The sequence below is a fragment of the Trifolium pratense genome, linkage group LG3, assembly GCF_020283565.1.
Source record: "Trifolium pratense cultivar HEN17-A07 linkage group LG3, ARS_RC_1.1, whole genome shotgun sequence".
Lineage (NCBI taxonomy): Eukaryota > Viridiplantae > Streptophyta > Magnoliopsida > Fabales > Fabaceae > Trifolium > Trifolium pratense.
The window spans coordinates 21581126-21597304 of record NC_060061.1 but is presented as its reverse complement, the minus strand read 5'-3'; the positions used below and the strand labels follow the sequence as shown (position 1 = coordinate 21597304).

The 16179-nt window shown below is 35.6% G+C and overlaps 1 protein-coding gene and 1 long non-coding RNA gene across 5 annotated transcripts; one reads left to right on the top strand and one right to left on the bottom strand.

The window, feature by feature from the left end:
• Positions 1-1560: 1560 nt before the first annotated feature.
• Positions 1561-9612, bottom strand: LOC123913141 (SWI/SNF complex subunit SWI3D). 4 transcript variants are annotated; one of them, XM_045963743.1, is made up of 9 exons: positions 8888-9405; positions 7470-8005; positions 5819-6559; positions 5292-5458; positions 4462-5189; positions 4091-4287; positions 3529-3961; positions 2186-2243; positions 1561-2066 (listed from the first exon to the last, which is right to left on the bottom strand). In XM_045963743.1, the coding sequence occupies exons 1-7, from the start codon at positions 9315-9317 to the stop codon at positions 3596-3598; spliced, it is 3165 nt and encodes a 1054-aa protein (XP_045819699.1). In that variant the 5' UTR covers positions 9318-9405; the 3' UTR covers positions 1561-2066; positions 2186-2243; positions 3529-3595. The 4 variants fall into 4 exon arrangements, with proteins under 4 accessions (XP_045819699.1, XP_045819700.1, XP_045819701.1 ...); XM_045963744.1 differs by having other exon boundaries at positions 1561-2051; XM_045963745.1 differs by lacking the exon at positions 2186-2243 and having other exon boundaries at positions 1561-2051; positions 8888-9612.
• Positions 9613-10645: 1033 nt separating this feature from the next.
• LOC123913140 lies at positions 10646-13186 on the top strand. Its single transcript, XR_006811575.1, has 2 exons — positions 10646-10906; positions 12917-13186. It is a non-coding gene; the product is annotated as an uncharacterized LOC123913140 (long non-coding RNA).
• Positions 13187-16179: the final 2993 nt, after the last annotated feature.

Here is a 16179-nt window from a genome sequence, read left to right as displayed (position 1 = left end):
AAAAAAAAATAGTTTAAATGGCTGAAGTACAAACGTCTAGAGAGATATGATGTTTATCTCAAAATTTACGATTGATTTAGATAATAATGATATCTATCATCTAGTTTGTTTGTTTTTTTTTTCTTTACTTATATATAGAGGATCTATTTCATAATTTTTTTTATTATTGAGTGAGTAGTTCTAGTAAATTACGTAAGAAGGAAGATGGGTAAATTCTTTGTGTTGTTTACTATCTTATTTGCAATGCTTTTTAAATGTCAAGCCTTAACGACGCCATTATTAGATGTATCGAAGTCTGGATTCATATCATACAGAGATTGCGTATCATTGATAATTGGTAACGATGAATGTCAATCATACTTTGTTGGAGATGAATTAAAACCGGATAATTTATGTTGTTCAGCAATTCAATTTTATTTAACTTATTATAATAATCATTGCATTTGTGATCATACGGTAGTCGATGACTATTTGCCGTTTTATATAAAAAAGGTTTTGACAGTACCTAGTATTTGTCGAGTACCATCACCATGCGTTGACGAAAGTAAGTTATTATTATGGTCGATTTTAAATTTACATGTTTATATTTTTTATTATATTGTATGATGGTTACTAAATGTGTTTTAATATATGTTTATGATGCAGTTCTTGGTCGTGCTTCTCCATCCCCCGCACCTGGTGAGTAAATTTTGTTTTTGCCTTTTAATTGTTTCTTTTAGTCTATTACTTGATTATTTGTTTTTCTGTTTTTTTTTCTTGTTGATTTGAATTTCTAAATGAGATATATACAACGGTTTTTATGATCAGATAATTTGGTTCCAACTCAAGTTTCTGAAAACAATAGTCGTGCACATTCTCCTTCAGATCCCAGACCAAAGTTAGGTCCAAGTTATGCTCCAAATTCTCCATTGACACAACTAATGCCAAGTCCAGCAGCTGCTGCACCAACCAAATCTTCAGCATCTCTAGTTATTTATTCCTATTTAGTTTCAACATTTGTTCTTTTGATTAGTCTTTTATTCCTTTAATTCTCTTAGGAATTTTATTACATGTGATTTATTTTACATGTTATCATATTTAGTTTAATATCACGTATTGAATCACATTCTTCTTTTTCTATGGATATTGTCATTAACTCTTCGAATCTTGTTATTTCAAATTAAATGATAAATTTATTTTTTTTTTTTTACTTAAAAAATGATAATCGTTCATTAAAATTTGATAGAGTATATATATGAAACAAACATGAATTCAACATTGTCAAAAATTAAGAGATGAATCTGCAAACAAATTCACAAAACACTGATTAATTGCATAAAACGGAAAAATACATACAAAGAATGTGGCATTAATTTTCAATATGTATTAGAGTTAAGTGAGTAGATGTGAAGATCACGCTTTGTAACTACGGCATATATATAGTGATGTGCTTTGGGAAAAATAAATTTCAGTCTCAACATTATGCTATAAGAAAACAAAAGGAATTCACACAAGCCTTCTGCGAAAAAGAAAATAGAAACTGGCTTAAGTAAGCAAACTATATAATATTTCACACTTCTGTTAACTGCCTCCCCCATCACAGGGCCTGCTGAAAAAAAAATCCCAAATGCTTTGGTCTCTGGCATTGATTTTGGTGTACTCAAATTGGCAAGAACTACATAACGAAAGGATATAGAAATAATAGATGTTTAATCTCCATCTTCATATAGCAATCAAGAACAAATTAGAAGCAGACCCTCCTAAATATGACATCGATAAACATATACTTTTAAAGACTGCTGAAATGTCCAGCAAGGGTGGGGATTTGGGGCTGGATGAACATATTTCAGGACTGCAAACATACATTTTGCACAACTATTTACTAGTTTCAAGTTAAACAACCTCAAAAATTTAAGAAAACCAATTGCTCTGCAATCATAAATATATCAGTAGAATTTCGTCCTCTCATATCTGGCTGCTTCTTACTACGGGTAAAGATTAGCTTCCAGTGCAATAACTGGTCACGATTCCCATTTCTTGTCAGTTGAAGTTAGTCCTAACCAGCACTTGACCTTTGAAAGAAATGACTGTATCAAACAACGATAATAGGTGAATAATGCAAGATAACCGGTGCATATAACAAGAATATGTAAGACTGGATTACAAGCATTTAAACTGGAGCTAAAATAAAATATTTTTTCAGTACCTAGACAGGGCTCTCATTTTAAAGTTATATATGAACAAGTTTCAACCAGGTCTTCTGCCTGTCATATTTTGTTATTAAAACGCAAAATGTTGGAATTGTATTAAGCCAAAGTGTAGGTAACAAATTAAAAATAATCAAAGCAACTTAGTTACATAGGGGATTCATTAAATTTAAAATACCGATCAGTATAGTATGCATTTGGCATTATAAAGGGAAACCAAATAATCTGTTGACATACAAAATAAAGATAGACGGAAGAGGCATTCATTTTATTGCAACCCATGAACAGAGCCGACCCAACAAATATTGAGGCATGAGGCAAATTATAATATGAGGCCTTTTTAAAGTTCAAAATTACATTTTAGTAAAATTATTATATTTGTATTTAAATGTTTTTTGTGCTCTTGAAGATCCAAAAGTTGCATTTTGTAATTGGGTGTACGTGGAATGTCAGCTATCTATGTGTACACTAGTGGGAACTCGGAACAATTTATTTTTTTTTTGACAATAAACTGGGAACAATTTAATTTGCAAATTTGATGCAAGATTTGAAATGGCTTAGTGGTTTGGTTCGCAAATGAGATTTACTTGTACCCGGTTCAAATTTTTGCTTTACAAATTTAATTTTTATCGATTTTAATTTAATTTAATTTGAACTAAAAAAGGATGTATAGGGAATCGAACGAGGGATTTCAAGCTCGTCACTCGCACAAATCACATTCTACCACTAGAGCATTAATACACATCTAATATTTTTTTAAAGTTGACAATATATAACTAATATTTTGGGGCCCTCAAAATTTTTAGGCCATGAGCAGTAGCCCACCCTATACTTCCTATGTCCCGGGCCTGCCTATGAAATTTTGCTATTAGACACAAATAAGTACGGTTTCTATACAAAAGTGAAGGTGCTCTATAGCGTCTGTGTCCGTCCACCCATTTCAGTTCTCACATATCATACTAGATCAAAAAAGGAATGTTATAACGGGGGAGTTGAAGGCAACGTTGGGGCCCAAAAGGAAAAGGAGTGGTAAGAAAAAGCCAAACTAGTTAAAAACAAAGTCGAATCACAAATCAATCACATGTATACTTGCTCGGTTGTTTTCATCTACATGAACTTCCTAAACATTCTTGACATGTATTCCGTATATTTAGTTTTCTTCTTTGACATTTTCTTGTTCTTGTTATTTTGCTTATTTTCTTTGTCTCTGTACTTTATCCCGAAATACCGGCTATTGACTACTTTTATTCAAACAATATTAACATATCATAAGAAATATGTTATTATAAATTTATAACTTCTACCATAAAGGAGACACAAAAAAATGAATATATGTACTCACATTGTCAAAACGATGGCAGGTGATCCATAAATAAGAAGGCATGAACTTTTTCCATATCTACTTCATATTATTTTGTCCCAACAGAAGAAAGGTTTTCTTGGCTGGATGGCCGAACTGAACTTCCTGCTGCAGTTGCAGACATTAATGGGTTTGGAAGGGTAGTACCTGTGGTGCTCACAGGTCTAGAAATCAGTGGCCCTTGGGGATTCATGGTGATTTGTGGTCTTGGGAGTGAATTTGTGTAATTCATAGCTTTATCGACTATGGATGGTGGTATACCTCTGGACCCTCCCGGTACACCAAGGCGGGAGGCAATTATCAGAGCACGTTCATGATAAAGCTTATGCCGCGACCGCTCTAAAAGCTCCTTTACTCTCATCACCACATTTTCCATATCATTGAAAAAAGCCAACTTCGCTTCCAACTTGTATAGCTGCAAGTTGATGGAATTAACAAAGAAAGTCAAAATTGTCAACAAAAAAAAAAAAACAAAGAAAGAAAGTCAAAGGAACATAATATATAAATACAATGCAGTGAGAGCTTTACCAGGCCACAAGATTACCTGCTTTTCTATCAATAATGAAGTAAGTTGTCGGATTTGATCTTCTTCTTGATTTGCTAGAAGTTTTGCCTTCACTGCTGCCGCCGCTAGTGTAGAAACAGCTGCACGTTTCAATTTCTCAACGCTACTGTCCTGTTTAGTCTTTGTACCGTCATTCTTCACTTCCTTACCATTTCTTGCATGATCTTCAACTTCCCCTGCAACAAAGGTTTTATTCATTTTTTTGAACTAGAATTGTATTATGACAATGACTCCACAATACTGAGTTAGACCTTTCTTCCAGTATATTCCTTAATGAATGTCATGAATAACGACACTCCTTTTTTGTGTAAGTGTGTGTGTGTGTGTGTGAGTGAGTGAGAGAGAGAGACCTGCACTTGCACCATTTTCAGCACCCAAATTTGATCTAATTGGCTGTGAAGGGGACACCATATCAACATCCTTTTGTGTCCCATTATCTTGGGAAGATATTGGTGGCTGGGAGTCAATCTTTGATGGCAAGGAATTAGAAACTACATCAACATCCATTGCAGAGTCTGTAGTTTTCTGAGACTCAGAGACTGCATTTGTAGATGACTGTTTTTGAGGCTTGCTCTTATCTGAGGGCATAGAATCAGACGCCATTTCATCATATTTGGGTGTCTCTACTGGCTTTGGCAGCTCAACTGGTAAATTGGATTTAATTGACTGTTGAAGTCCATTCTTTTCTGATGGATGAGAATCAGACACACTTCCTTCTTTTTGTTCCTCTATAGGATGGCAAGGTTCTTCTTTTGAAGTTTCCTTTTGAACCTCCTCAGCTTTGGATGTTGAACCACCTATATTATGCAGAGTACCCTGAGCTTGATCTTTGGGTGCCATTGAAATGCTGGGATCATTACCATTGTCAAGCTCACAGTCATGATTAATCATTTCCTGCCCCTTCGAAGAAATTGATTTTTCTGAGATTCCACCATCTGTAGAAGCCAGATGTATCTTGTCTTCTGAAGCATCACCGGCAATTTTTGTTTTCTGGGGATCGTTTTCTAAATCTTTATCATCTAACATTGCTGTATCCTGTTGTACACTCTTGTCAGTCTGATCTTCTCTTTTAAAATCCCTAAAATCCATTCAGACACAACATTTGTAAGTCCCAATAAAACAACAATTGGACTATTTACAGGACTATCATAAATGCAAACTCTTCATATAAAGCACATACCTCTCAGAAGTAGTCGTTTCCTTCTTATCATCTGGTGGATCTTCTAGAAGAAAGCAACACCTTGAAGCAATCTCAGTGCCAGGAGTATTTCCAGACAAGGATTTTATGTAGTTATGAGCTGAAGCAACAGCCACATCAGAACCCACCAACTGTGAAAGGAAAGCTGCCTGCGGAATAACACCGAGTCAGCAAGATGGAATGTGCAAGACTAAAACATGGAAATATATAGATGACATGACACACGGAATGGAGAAACATTACAATAATGTGGTAAACACAAGTATTTCAATAGCATAATAAACACTAGCAATTTCATAAGTTGTCATCTAGGCATGAGTCACATGATACAGTGCACGAAAAAGAGAGTCAACATCAGCAATTACATCTAAATGTAACATAATATTTAATATTTAACTCATAATTATTGTTCTGAAGAAAGAAGTTTCCCAATATAGTATTTAGATTAAATAACTTTAGCCATACCCCAAAAATAATGCTACTGTTCTTCACCTAACCCTTCAACTTACCAATGCCATGACAGGATTACCCACTTCAGCAAATGACGACGGGCCTTCAGGTTCAGGAGAATAACCAACAGCTGCAAATGCTTCCTTAAGCGCATTTAATACACAGTCATCACCTACTTCCTCACCCAATTTTGCTTTAATATCATCTAATTTAGTAGTTTCCTCGCTAGTTTTCTCGTCACTACCATCAGGTAACTTTGGAGTTTCCTCTTGATTATCTTTCACTTTAACATCTTCAGCCTGAGAAGTTTCATCATGGCCTTTGATGCTATCACTAGTGTCGTTCTCAATAATTTCTGAAGCATCTTTATCTTTATCTTTTTTATCTTTGTCTTCATCTTTTTTATCTTCGTCTTCATCTTTTTTATCTTTGCCTTCATCTTTTTTATCTTTGTCTTCATCTATAGACAAATTGTTGTTTGTTGCAGCTGGATCTGCAGTTTCTTTGGAACCAGCAACAACATCATCATCACAGTCCACAAAGGCATCCATAATTGGCATTTGAACAAAGTGCAATATGCACTGAGCTTTAGATTTTGTTCCAACATGCTCTGCAATTTCATTCCAATTTTCTTTATAAAGCTCTAATGCTTCAAGGAGCAGAAGTGTCTCCTGATCCGTCCACTTTCCACTACTAACCCCTGCAGCTTCAGCTGGTTCCATGAGTATAAAATCCAATGAAGACATGCCGGAGCCAAATTTTCTATTATTGAAGCAGTCCGTACATAGATCAAAATCTGCCTGTCAGATGCATAACAGAATTGATAAAATATACAGCATGAAGTCAAGAAACAAACTGAATTGCCATCAAATTACCCACATTCCAACAATATATCAATGATAATTCAACAAACAGAGAGATAGTTAACCAGCTCATCGTTAACTGAAACACTTGCACTGTCTCAATGAATGCATTCTTTATGGTTCACTAGTATTTCAAAAGCTTTAAAAAATTAACATCAGCTATTCCACTTCTCTAGAAATAAACCTTGTCTAATTCAATTCAGATATTATTAACAGATACTGTACCATATAGCTCACAAATGCAATTAACACAAAATGTTCATTTTGGGGATATCATGAATAAAAGTTACTGAATAAGATTCCTAGAATCCAAACAAGCTAATAATTTAACTTCTCAACAGAGGGAATTTAGCTAAAAATACAGTAAACAGTAGAATCACAAAATTGTGTGTAGAGTGTGTGTGTGGATCAATGGAACAATCAAATAAGTTGCATGGAGCAAGCGATTGTGTCAGTCTTGCTTTCAAAAGATTGAAAACAGGACTTCTCAATTTCATTGACAAGAATACGTGAAAGAATAGCAAAAAAAATAATTTAATAATGAATTGTTGAATAATGCAGTTCATATCAATGACGCGGAATCACACTGATTCAAGTCTATTCCGCATGTTTTTCTGCCACTTGTGATTCACCCACGTGATAAGAATTGTTGACTTGCCGAAGTGTATCAAATTGTGCAATTCTAATAACTATGGCTAACCACTTTTCTAAGAACAGTTTGGGATGGTATAACATTTGAGTAGTATACAAGGGAACATATCTTAAATAAACATATTTAAGGTTATACCAACTATTTAACACATTACTAATTATGCACTTCGAATGACTATTCGGTTCAGATAACAACCTGCTTCTGGCAGTGGTAGCGTTTGCGAGAACAATCACCAGAACAGGAATTGCAATGGTACTCGAGCATCTCAACTGCTGGGCCCTCTTGTTTCACCAACTCTTCAGCAATCGCTGACTCTGGAAACAAGCCAGAGGTCATAACAGGAGTCATTAAGCTAGTCTTCTGAATAGCAGGCGGGCATAATTGGAGACTATCAAAGTGATAGAATTTTTCAAGCAAGGATTTCTTTTCTGCTTCCCCATCATCGCTGGTGCTGGCCACAGCAGAATCCGTTGAAGGGAATGGGTGGAAGTTAATTAAACCCCAATAGTCAAGAAATTCCATTATCTCTTGCCTGGCATCCAAATCCCCAATGTCAAGCTCTGATAAATCTTTCAATTCGATTTGAATGTTTGGATTTGAATGAAACTTCTTCATTATCCAATTCCGTATCTTCATGTATTTATCAGGAGTTCGATTTTCAGTTTTTTCATCAAAGAAAGAAGGCATCATACGTTTCTCAATTGAATGGATATTCATCCATGAAAACCAACCTGAAATTCAATTCCAAAGATAAAAATGCATAATCCAAGAATGAAGCTTTTGGCATTTGGCTCAAAACTTCAAATATACACACTACATCTAAATATTAAAAAATGAAAATCAACCACTGGAAAATTTAATCATCATATTAACTTTTGCATAACAGTATTACTAATATATTGATGAACAACAAAAGCGTGTACTTACAAGTTACAACTATATGATAAAACATATACAACAGTATGTATGCAATTCTTAGCTGTATTCCCTTACAGTCTATAAGAATTACAAGAACAGCAACCCTATCAACTAAAGCAAACTATTACTAAGGTTTTGAAAATAACAACAGGGAATCTACAAGGAGACAAAGCATGGAGTCGCATTGTCTTCAACTATGTTGCAAAGTAACATTAGCTCAGCCAGGCCTAATAAATGTTACCACACAATTTCCTGCATCAACCCTTCTCTTTTTCTAATACTACCGCAATGTAAACTAACAGACAACCTAAAGTTTTCGGATTCCTATATTAGCCCTCAAACAAGGTAACACAGTTTAAATTGTGAATAATGGTAGAATTTGATTCGGATTGAACCTAACTCCACCTAAAAAACCATGGTTCAAAGGGGATAATTCCTATATAAGCTCTCACACCATGTTCATGACGCCCATGTGGGACACCAAGTCGGGTTCATCAAAATCGGTGACAGAATTGGAAATTAAAGGCAAAAACAAGATCAAACACAAATTCAGCTGAATCACTAGCTAGCAGAATCCAAAGCGAACAACAACAATTACATAAACTATTCATACACAGCAACAAAAACTGAATTTAAGTCCGAGAACTAAACGCAAACAAATTAGGGTTCTGAGATAGGGAAAATCAGATCCTAACCACAATGAGTAGGAACAACATGAGCGTTAGCATCACGAGATCTAATAGCTTTGAATTCAGCCTCAATTACAGCTTCAAGAGACTCCCACTCGTTCTCCTTCTTAAGCTGCTCCGCCGCCACAGCCAAAGCCTGTGTCTGAGGAGCATGTTTAACAGCGGCGGGAGCAGAAGCGGAACCGACGACGGTGGAAGTAGATGCGGTTGAGGAATTGTTAGGGATTTGACGAGCCCTAGTTAAAGGACCGTTATGAGGAGGAGGATGGTGAAGAGGTGAAGCTTTCTCGCGAGTAATGCGTTTGGAGGAAGTTGAAGAGGAATTGGAGGCGTTGAGTGAGCCGGATTTTCTCTTGTTACCTCCGGCACGGCGGCGAGATGGTGGTGGTTCTGATGCCGGTGCATCGACGGCGGATGGAGGACGTTTTTCCTCCATCGAAATAAGGAAAAAATGAAAATGGAAATGAAATTGAAATTGAAATGAAATTGTTCTTTTTTTTTTTTCTTCAACTACTGTGCTTTGTATCTAAACATGATGATATATACGTCATTGCGATTCATATCCCTCATTTGCTACTATTTGCTATTTTCCCACTTCCAAAAATGTCATACTTATGATTTTGATTATATTTTTGTTATGAAAAAAAAAGAACAAAATTATGAAATAAAATGATGAAAAATGGTGTTGTAAGGGTAGCTAACTTGATATATTGCATGTAATATGTAGGAACAATCGGTACAACATAAAAAAAGTGAAAAATAATCCTCTTATAACATCGACGTAAACAAATTAAAAGTAGGAAAAACAACATAAAAAATCGACTATATCGAAGAAAGTGGAATGCCCTTGATTAGTCAATAAATCAGCATACTTATCAATGTAATGCATGCCTAGAAGTTTTCAAACTTGAGCGTCTCACAAGAGATGTCACTCTTAAAGAAGAGACTCTGATTGCATAGCAAAATAACAAGTAAAGAGATTAAAACAATTCCATAAAAGATATAAAAAAATAATCATTTTTATTGCGAGCAAATACATCATAAATGAAGGTTGGAATGAAGTCTCAACACACCAATTATTTGAAAATCACGATTAACCAAATTGTCAGTGTAACTATCGCTTCCTTTGAAGATATGAGAAACTCAAATGTGAAATCCTTTAATAATATTGAGACAATTGGACCAATGATTTTGTAACCTACAAGGAATCAAAGAATGATTACTAAAAGCTTGAATAGCCAAAGTGATGTCATATTCAATCAAAAAATTAATCAAACTTTTGTTAGAACTTAGAAGTGAATTATATAAGAAGTGAGACTTATTTTTTCACATGAGAGAGAAAGTAGAGATTTAAGGTGTGGGAAAGTCTTCATCCTCAAAAGCTAGAGGAGTTAGGCTTACCGAATTTGAGCCTGAACGGAGTGATGGTTTTGTTCATATGATCAATGTAACAACCCGAAATTTATTATTCGTTATTTAATTATTTTATTACGCGAGGGCGTAATTCATAATTATTTTATTAAGCGGCGAATAATTAATTGGCGCGAATATAAGTTAATACGCGAGTTAGGAGCGTTACGTGAGTGAACCGTATTATTGGGCCTTGGATTTGTTATTGGGCTTTTGGCCCAATGGGCCAAGACAAGTGGGAAGGGGGCGGTTTATGTTAAGCAAGTGGGAGGGGGGATATTTTCATTGCTTGGTTGTAAGAAAAGTCAATAAAGTGGAAAGGAGATAAGAGCAAGAGAAAGTGAACTTGGTGACTTAGAGGAAATCACAAAACTCATACTTCTTCTTCCTCCTTGGCCGTGTATCTTCATTCTTCTTTCTCTTCCATCACCAAAATTTCATACCTTTACCAAATTGATCCATCTTAAGCTTGTTGGAAACATGAGAGTTCATGGATCATCATCCCTAAGCTAGGGCAAGCAAGAGAGCAAAGCAAGAGGGTGCTAGGGCTTGAGAAAGAGAGGAGCTCATGAGAGCTAGAACAAGAGGAGCTTGAGGATTCATCAAATTTCTAAGGTAAGAGAGTTAGTTTCCATGATTCATGAGTGGTTCAAGAGAGGGGAGGTTGTCTAGGCCTCCATTCCCAGACTCTCTCACTCATTTTCTTTGGGGTTTTGGGTGATTTTCTTCATGAATCATTGAAAGGAAAAGATCATGAGATGTTATTTATTCATGACATGATTGTATGAGGGAATATGTAGATGTTTGTTAAGGAAAAAGTTTGTGTTCTTGATGAATTTTGATATGTTCACAAGCTTGTATAAATGGAATCATAACTATGTGTATAAGTGTTTTTGATGGTTAAAATACTTGTGTTTAAGTGCTTATGAATATGCTTGGTTGATTGTGTTGATGTGTGGTTATTTTGGTGTGCTTTGCCTAAGCCCTAGATTGGCCTTATCCAAGCTCAATGATTTGCAAAGTGTTGATGAGTTTTGCAAAATGTTCATGAATTTCTTTGAATAATAAGCAATGAATGATGTATTGATGTTTAAATGGACTTTTGTAAGTGCTTTGAGTATGTATATATGTGTGATGGAGTTTAGAATATGAAAAATGGTCTATGTGAGAGTCTTGAGAGTTTAGAGTTTGAAATGAGAAATGTAGAAAATTGTTATCTATGAGGTCTGAACCTTTACGTGCATTTTTGACCTCTTTTCATTGTGAACTGGTTTTAGTGGCCAACATAAACGTTGTATCCCTGTTTGTTAGCTTTCCAACGAGTATATGTGTGTCTCCATTGGACTTTCGTAGCCCAAGTTATGATTGTTGCAATGAGAGGCTGTCCTGCAGAAATCCTGCACAATTTGTCTGTGGTGCACCGTTTTAGAGGAGTGGCGCCCAGGCGCCCAGAGAAGTCTAGAAATGCCATTTTGACTCTGTTTTGTGACGAAGGCTGGCGCCCCAGCGCAGGCACTGTTCACAGGATTGAAAATGTTGACTTTTGGTTGACTTTTGAGGGTTTTCGACTCCGGAACCTATTTTACTCAGTTTTTCGTGTAGACTCCGATTCCGGTGTTTGTTTTATGAGTTGAGGCATGCTTAATATAGTTGTTATATATTAATTGCATGAGGGTTGTGTTGATGTTTATGTGATGATAGCTTGTTGATGAATGATGATGTGTTGATGTATATGTTGATGATGTGTTGATATATATATGTTAGTTGATGTTGTTGATGTAATTGTTGAGGGATATCGAATTATGTTATTCGATAAAGACGGATATTAGGATCTTGTTATTCTAATAAAGACGGATATTAAGGTATTGATTATCTTAATAAAGACGGACGTTGGATAATGTTCCACGTTATTGTTGATGGGCTATATGCCAATTGTTGATGGATATATTCATGAGTTTTGAGTGCATGCATCATGAATATTTAGGAATATTGGCTTGTCCAATAAAGACGAATATCGAACTATATTTGTTTGATAAAGACGGATATCGGAGGTGAGATACTCTGATAAAGACGATGGTACCACATGCATTAGAGGTGTCTAGAGGACATAGCATGAATGTGAAGCATTAGATTGCATTAGGGATTATGTGCGCATTTTATGATAGATGATGTTTGACATATACTTGGTAAATGTTGATTGTTAATCCCTATGTGAGGAGCAGAGTCCGTCATGACTATAAAATGAACAACGTAGGGTCCGTCATGACCATAATCTGAACAATGTATTTGTGGTGTTAGATTACATTAGGAACTTTATGTATATTCCTATTGGTAATTGAGTTATATGATATTTGTTGATGTTTTGGTATTGTCCGAGACGACGTGAAACTATATGTTTGGTGTATTTTGTGGATGATTGATTATGTGATAATTGTTGACGTACAAGTGATGTTTGAATTATAATTTGTCTGGTAAATTATAATGGAATATTTGTTGATGAACGTGCGTGTGAGTTAGTAGTATGCATGATAGTGGTGTAAAGCGTAGGTGCATTCTTATGCTTGTTTTATTGATCATGTAAACTAACTCTCTGCTTTGTGTTAATTGGAACCTTTGGGGGTTCAGATATCCAGGTTGACAGGTTATATGTTAGCTTGTCCGAGTAGCGTGGTGAAGCTCCGCTCTGATTGTGACACGGGGAGAAAAGGGGTTTTGTATATATATATATATATATAAATTCCTTTAGAAAATTACTCTGTAATTGCTTATGTTTTCATATAAGAATTATTCTTTGTGAAAAGTATTGGTTTTGTATAACTTATAACGCATCGTGTTGATGCGGAGGATTTTGTATTTTGTGATATTCAAACCAGCGCTTTATAATCAGATTTTCAATTTTTCCGCTGCGTATTTTCGAAAAAGATTTTATAAAGGCAGAGTTAATTAAATAACGGGTTTGGGTGTTACAAAGTGGTATCAGAGCGGGTCATCTTCGGACTGTGAGGTTATGTGTCAATCAGAGCCGTTCTGTGCAGTCAGATCGAGTGAGCGTGTGTGCCAGTTGTGTCTGTCTTTTCTTGTTGTGTGTACTTGATGCGATTGATACTTATCATTGTTATAAGTTATCAAGTCAAGTAGTGGTTGTGTATTTTTATGCTTAAAGTTTTAAAAATTTGTGTGGTTTGAACTTTTGGTTTGTAGATGCTTATTGCTAATTGTTGATGATCCGACATGATGTAAAACTGCATGTGATGAAGATTTTGTTGAAAATATAAGATTATTTTCTTTTGAGTAAGTGAAAATGATTTTTTCACTAGAGTGAGAAAGGAGTAGGATGTAAGTAGATCCTAGTGTGTGTTGTTATATGTTTGTTTATAACATGTGGTAGATTGATTACTAGTACTTAGTGTGGTTCTTTAATTGAACTATGTGAATGTATTCTCATGATGAGAACTTGTTTGAGAACATGCTATGTTTTATACATGTTTGAGTAGATGTTGTAAGTATGCGAGCAAATGAAATGTAATGCATGTACTTGACTCGATGTCTTGTGTACATGGATGTTTTGTTGTCTTACATATATTTTAGTTATAAATATATGTATTGACATGTTGTTGTGTTTGCGTATGCTAGTTGGTATGAAGGTTGTTACACTAGTATATGTGGGGAATAGAATACTTATGTATTTGCGTAGTGGCGTATATGTCAAGAGGACTGTACAGGATATTTGTGTAGATGTCTAGGTTTAATGCCTTACGTTTACCCTTGTACGCGACACGCATGTGAATGTTGTCGGTACTAGATTCTTTTTGGGAGAATATATTTAGAATCGATAGAATGACTAGGAGTTTATACCGGAAGTTCTAGTGGAAGAGTATAGATGGGTTTGAGATAAGTGGGGGAGAAAGTTGTGTCTCTCCGAGATGGTTCGAATGTGAAGAAGTTAGGATGGATGGAGATGCTCTTGAAGTAGATTGTTCAAGATTGATTAGTGTTGTTCGAAGTGGAAGGAACTTGGACAACAAGTTGTGAGGATTGCTAGATGAGAAGTTGTTGGACTAAGTGTTCGTCATGGGATCAACACTGAGATTGGTTAAGAAAGATGAAGACCGTTTGGAAACGATTGGAGATCGTGTAGTGTACAAAAGAGTATGGACTAGAGGCGGATGAGAACTACAAGAATTTCTCAGAAGCAATACCATGGAATGGAAGGAGTAGGACGTTGTCGTTCAGACAAGTTGAGTAAGGACGAGTAGACATCAATTTGATAAGGGATTGAAAGTAAAGTTCTTATTTGGAGAGTATTTTGGAGGAAATATTAGATGATCATTCCGGAAGATTCAGAATGAGTCGAACTAAAGTTGTTTAGCCGTAAAGAGAATGTGACCATTGTGGAATGGTGGAACGGACAGAGATGTTAAATGGAAACCGTTGTTGGAAAACGGAGAAGACGTTGTGCGTTAAGAGTAGGCGAACCTAGTGATGGTTATAAGAATGGTGGGAATACCTATAGAGTTGTATCGGTGTGAGCTAAACTTGTTAATTATTAGCAAGTGAACCTTTAAGGAAAGTAAACATTTTTGAATAGTTCGAAGAGACTAGTCAAGATTGGAATAAAGATTTTGTGTGGATGAACTTTAGGATGTTATGACTTTAAGATAGTCACGAGATGCGAATAAGAACTGATCGAATGGAAAAAAGTATGTTTGTCACAGTGAAGAACGATAAGGAACGTGACTAGTTGGATTGTGTGCGACAAATAAGGACGTTGTTGGAATCAACAAGATATGAACTGTGGTTGTTTGGAAATCAACTTTTGGATAGTCACCGAGATTGAATATGGAATTACTAGGTGATCGAGAAGAGCCTAGGAAGGATTTATAGCGGTTGAGTGTGTTAGAATCGAGTAGTCATTTCTTGGAAAGATTTGAGAAGCTTAGAATATAGATGTTAAGCTTAGAGAACCATTAGTGTTGTATAACCAAGGAAAAGAAGTGAGTTCTCATAGTAGATGAGAATGGAATTAAGAGATACCATAGTAGGGTTAGTAAACTTGTGAGGGTATCAAGTAGTAGAGGATGGTATGAGTAGTAGAGTTATTTCAAGATGGAAGTGGGGTGACAATTTGATGGATTTTGTAAGAGCTTGTCGAGAAAGAAATAATTTCATTTGGATAATGATCGGACGATTAGTGTCGGAGTTGGATGAAACCCTAGGAGGTTGAGATGGAACTGAGAGCGAAGTATCATTTTTGGATGTTTGGAAATAAGAAAGTATCAGAGAGAGTGTTTTGTAACATTCGGAAGTAAGAATGAGATTGACAACGACTTATTGGAAAAGTTGGTGGAGATTTGAGATGTTGGACACATCGTATCCGTTGGAATAGTAAAGTTATACCATGTGGTAAAGGAGTAAAGGATTTCGAATATTTTCATCATGGACGGTGAAACAACAGTGAGTCTATGGGTGACTTAAAATAATATTTTGATAAGGGTATCGCGGCGGAAAAGCTACATTGGAAATGTTATGTTACGTAATCTAAGAATTTAACGGTTAGAGGTGGTGAATTTGATAAGTGTCAAGAAAAATTTGAGGAGTTGATCAACAAAGGAATGTTGAGGTTGTGTTGTCGACTAAATGATTGGAATAAGATTCGACGTAGTTAAGTGATTGAAGAAAAGTTGAGGACTTATGGAACTTGAAAAGTTGTAAGGTATTCAACGAAAACGTCTTTTCAAGGTGTATTAGACTGATTAGAGTTTGTTTTGAGTGGTGCAATGAGTACCGTAAGATATTAAGTGGACGTTTTGGTGGTTTGATAAGAATGGTTTATACCGACATCATGATTGTTGACTATCTATCGACAAATCGAGGGATTAGCTGTCCTT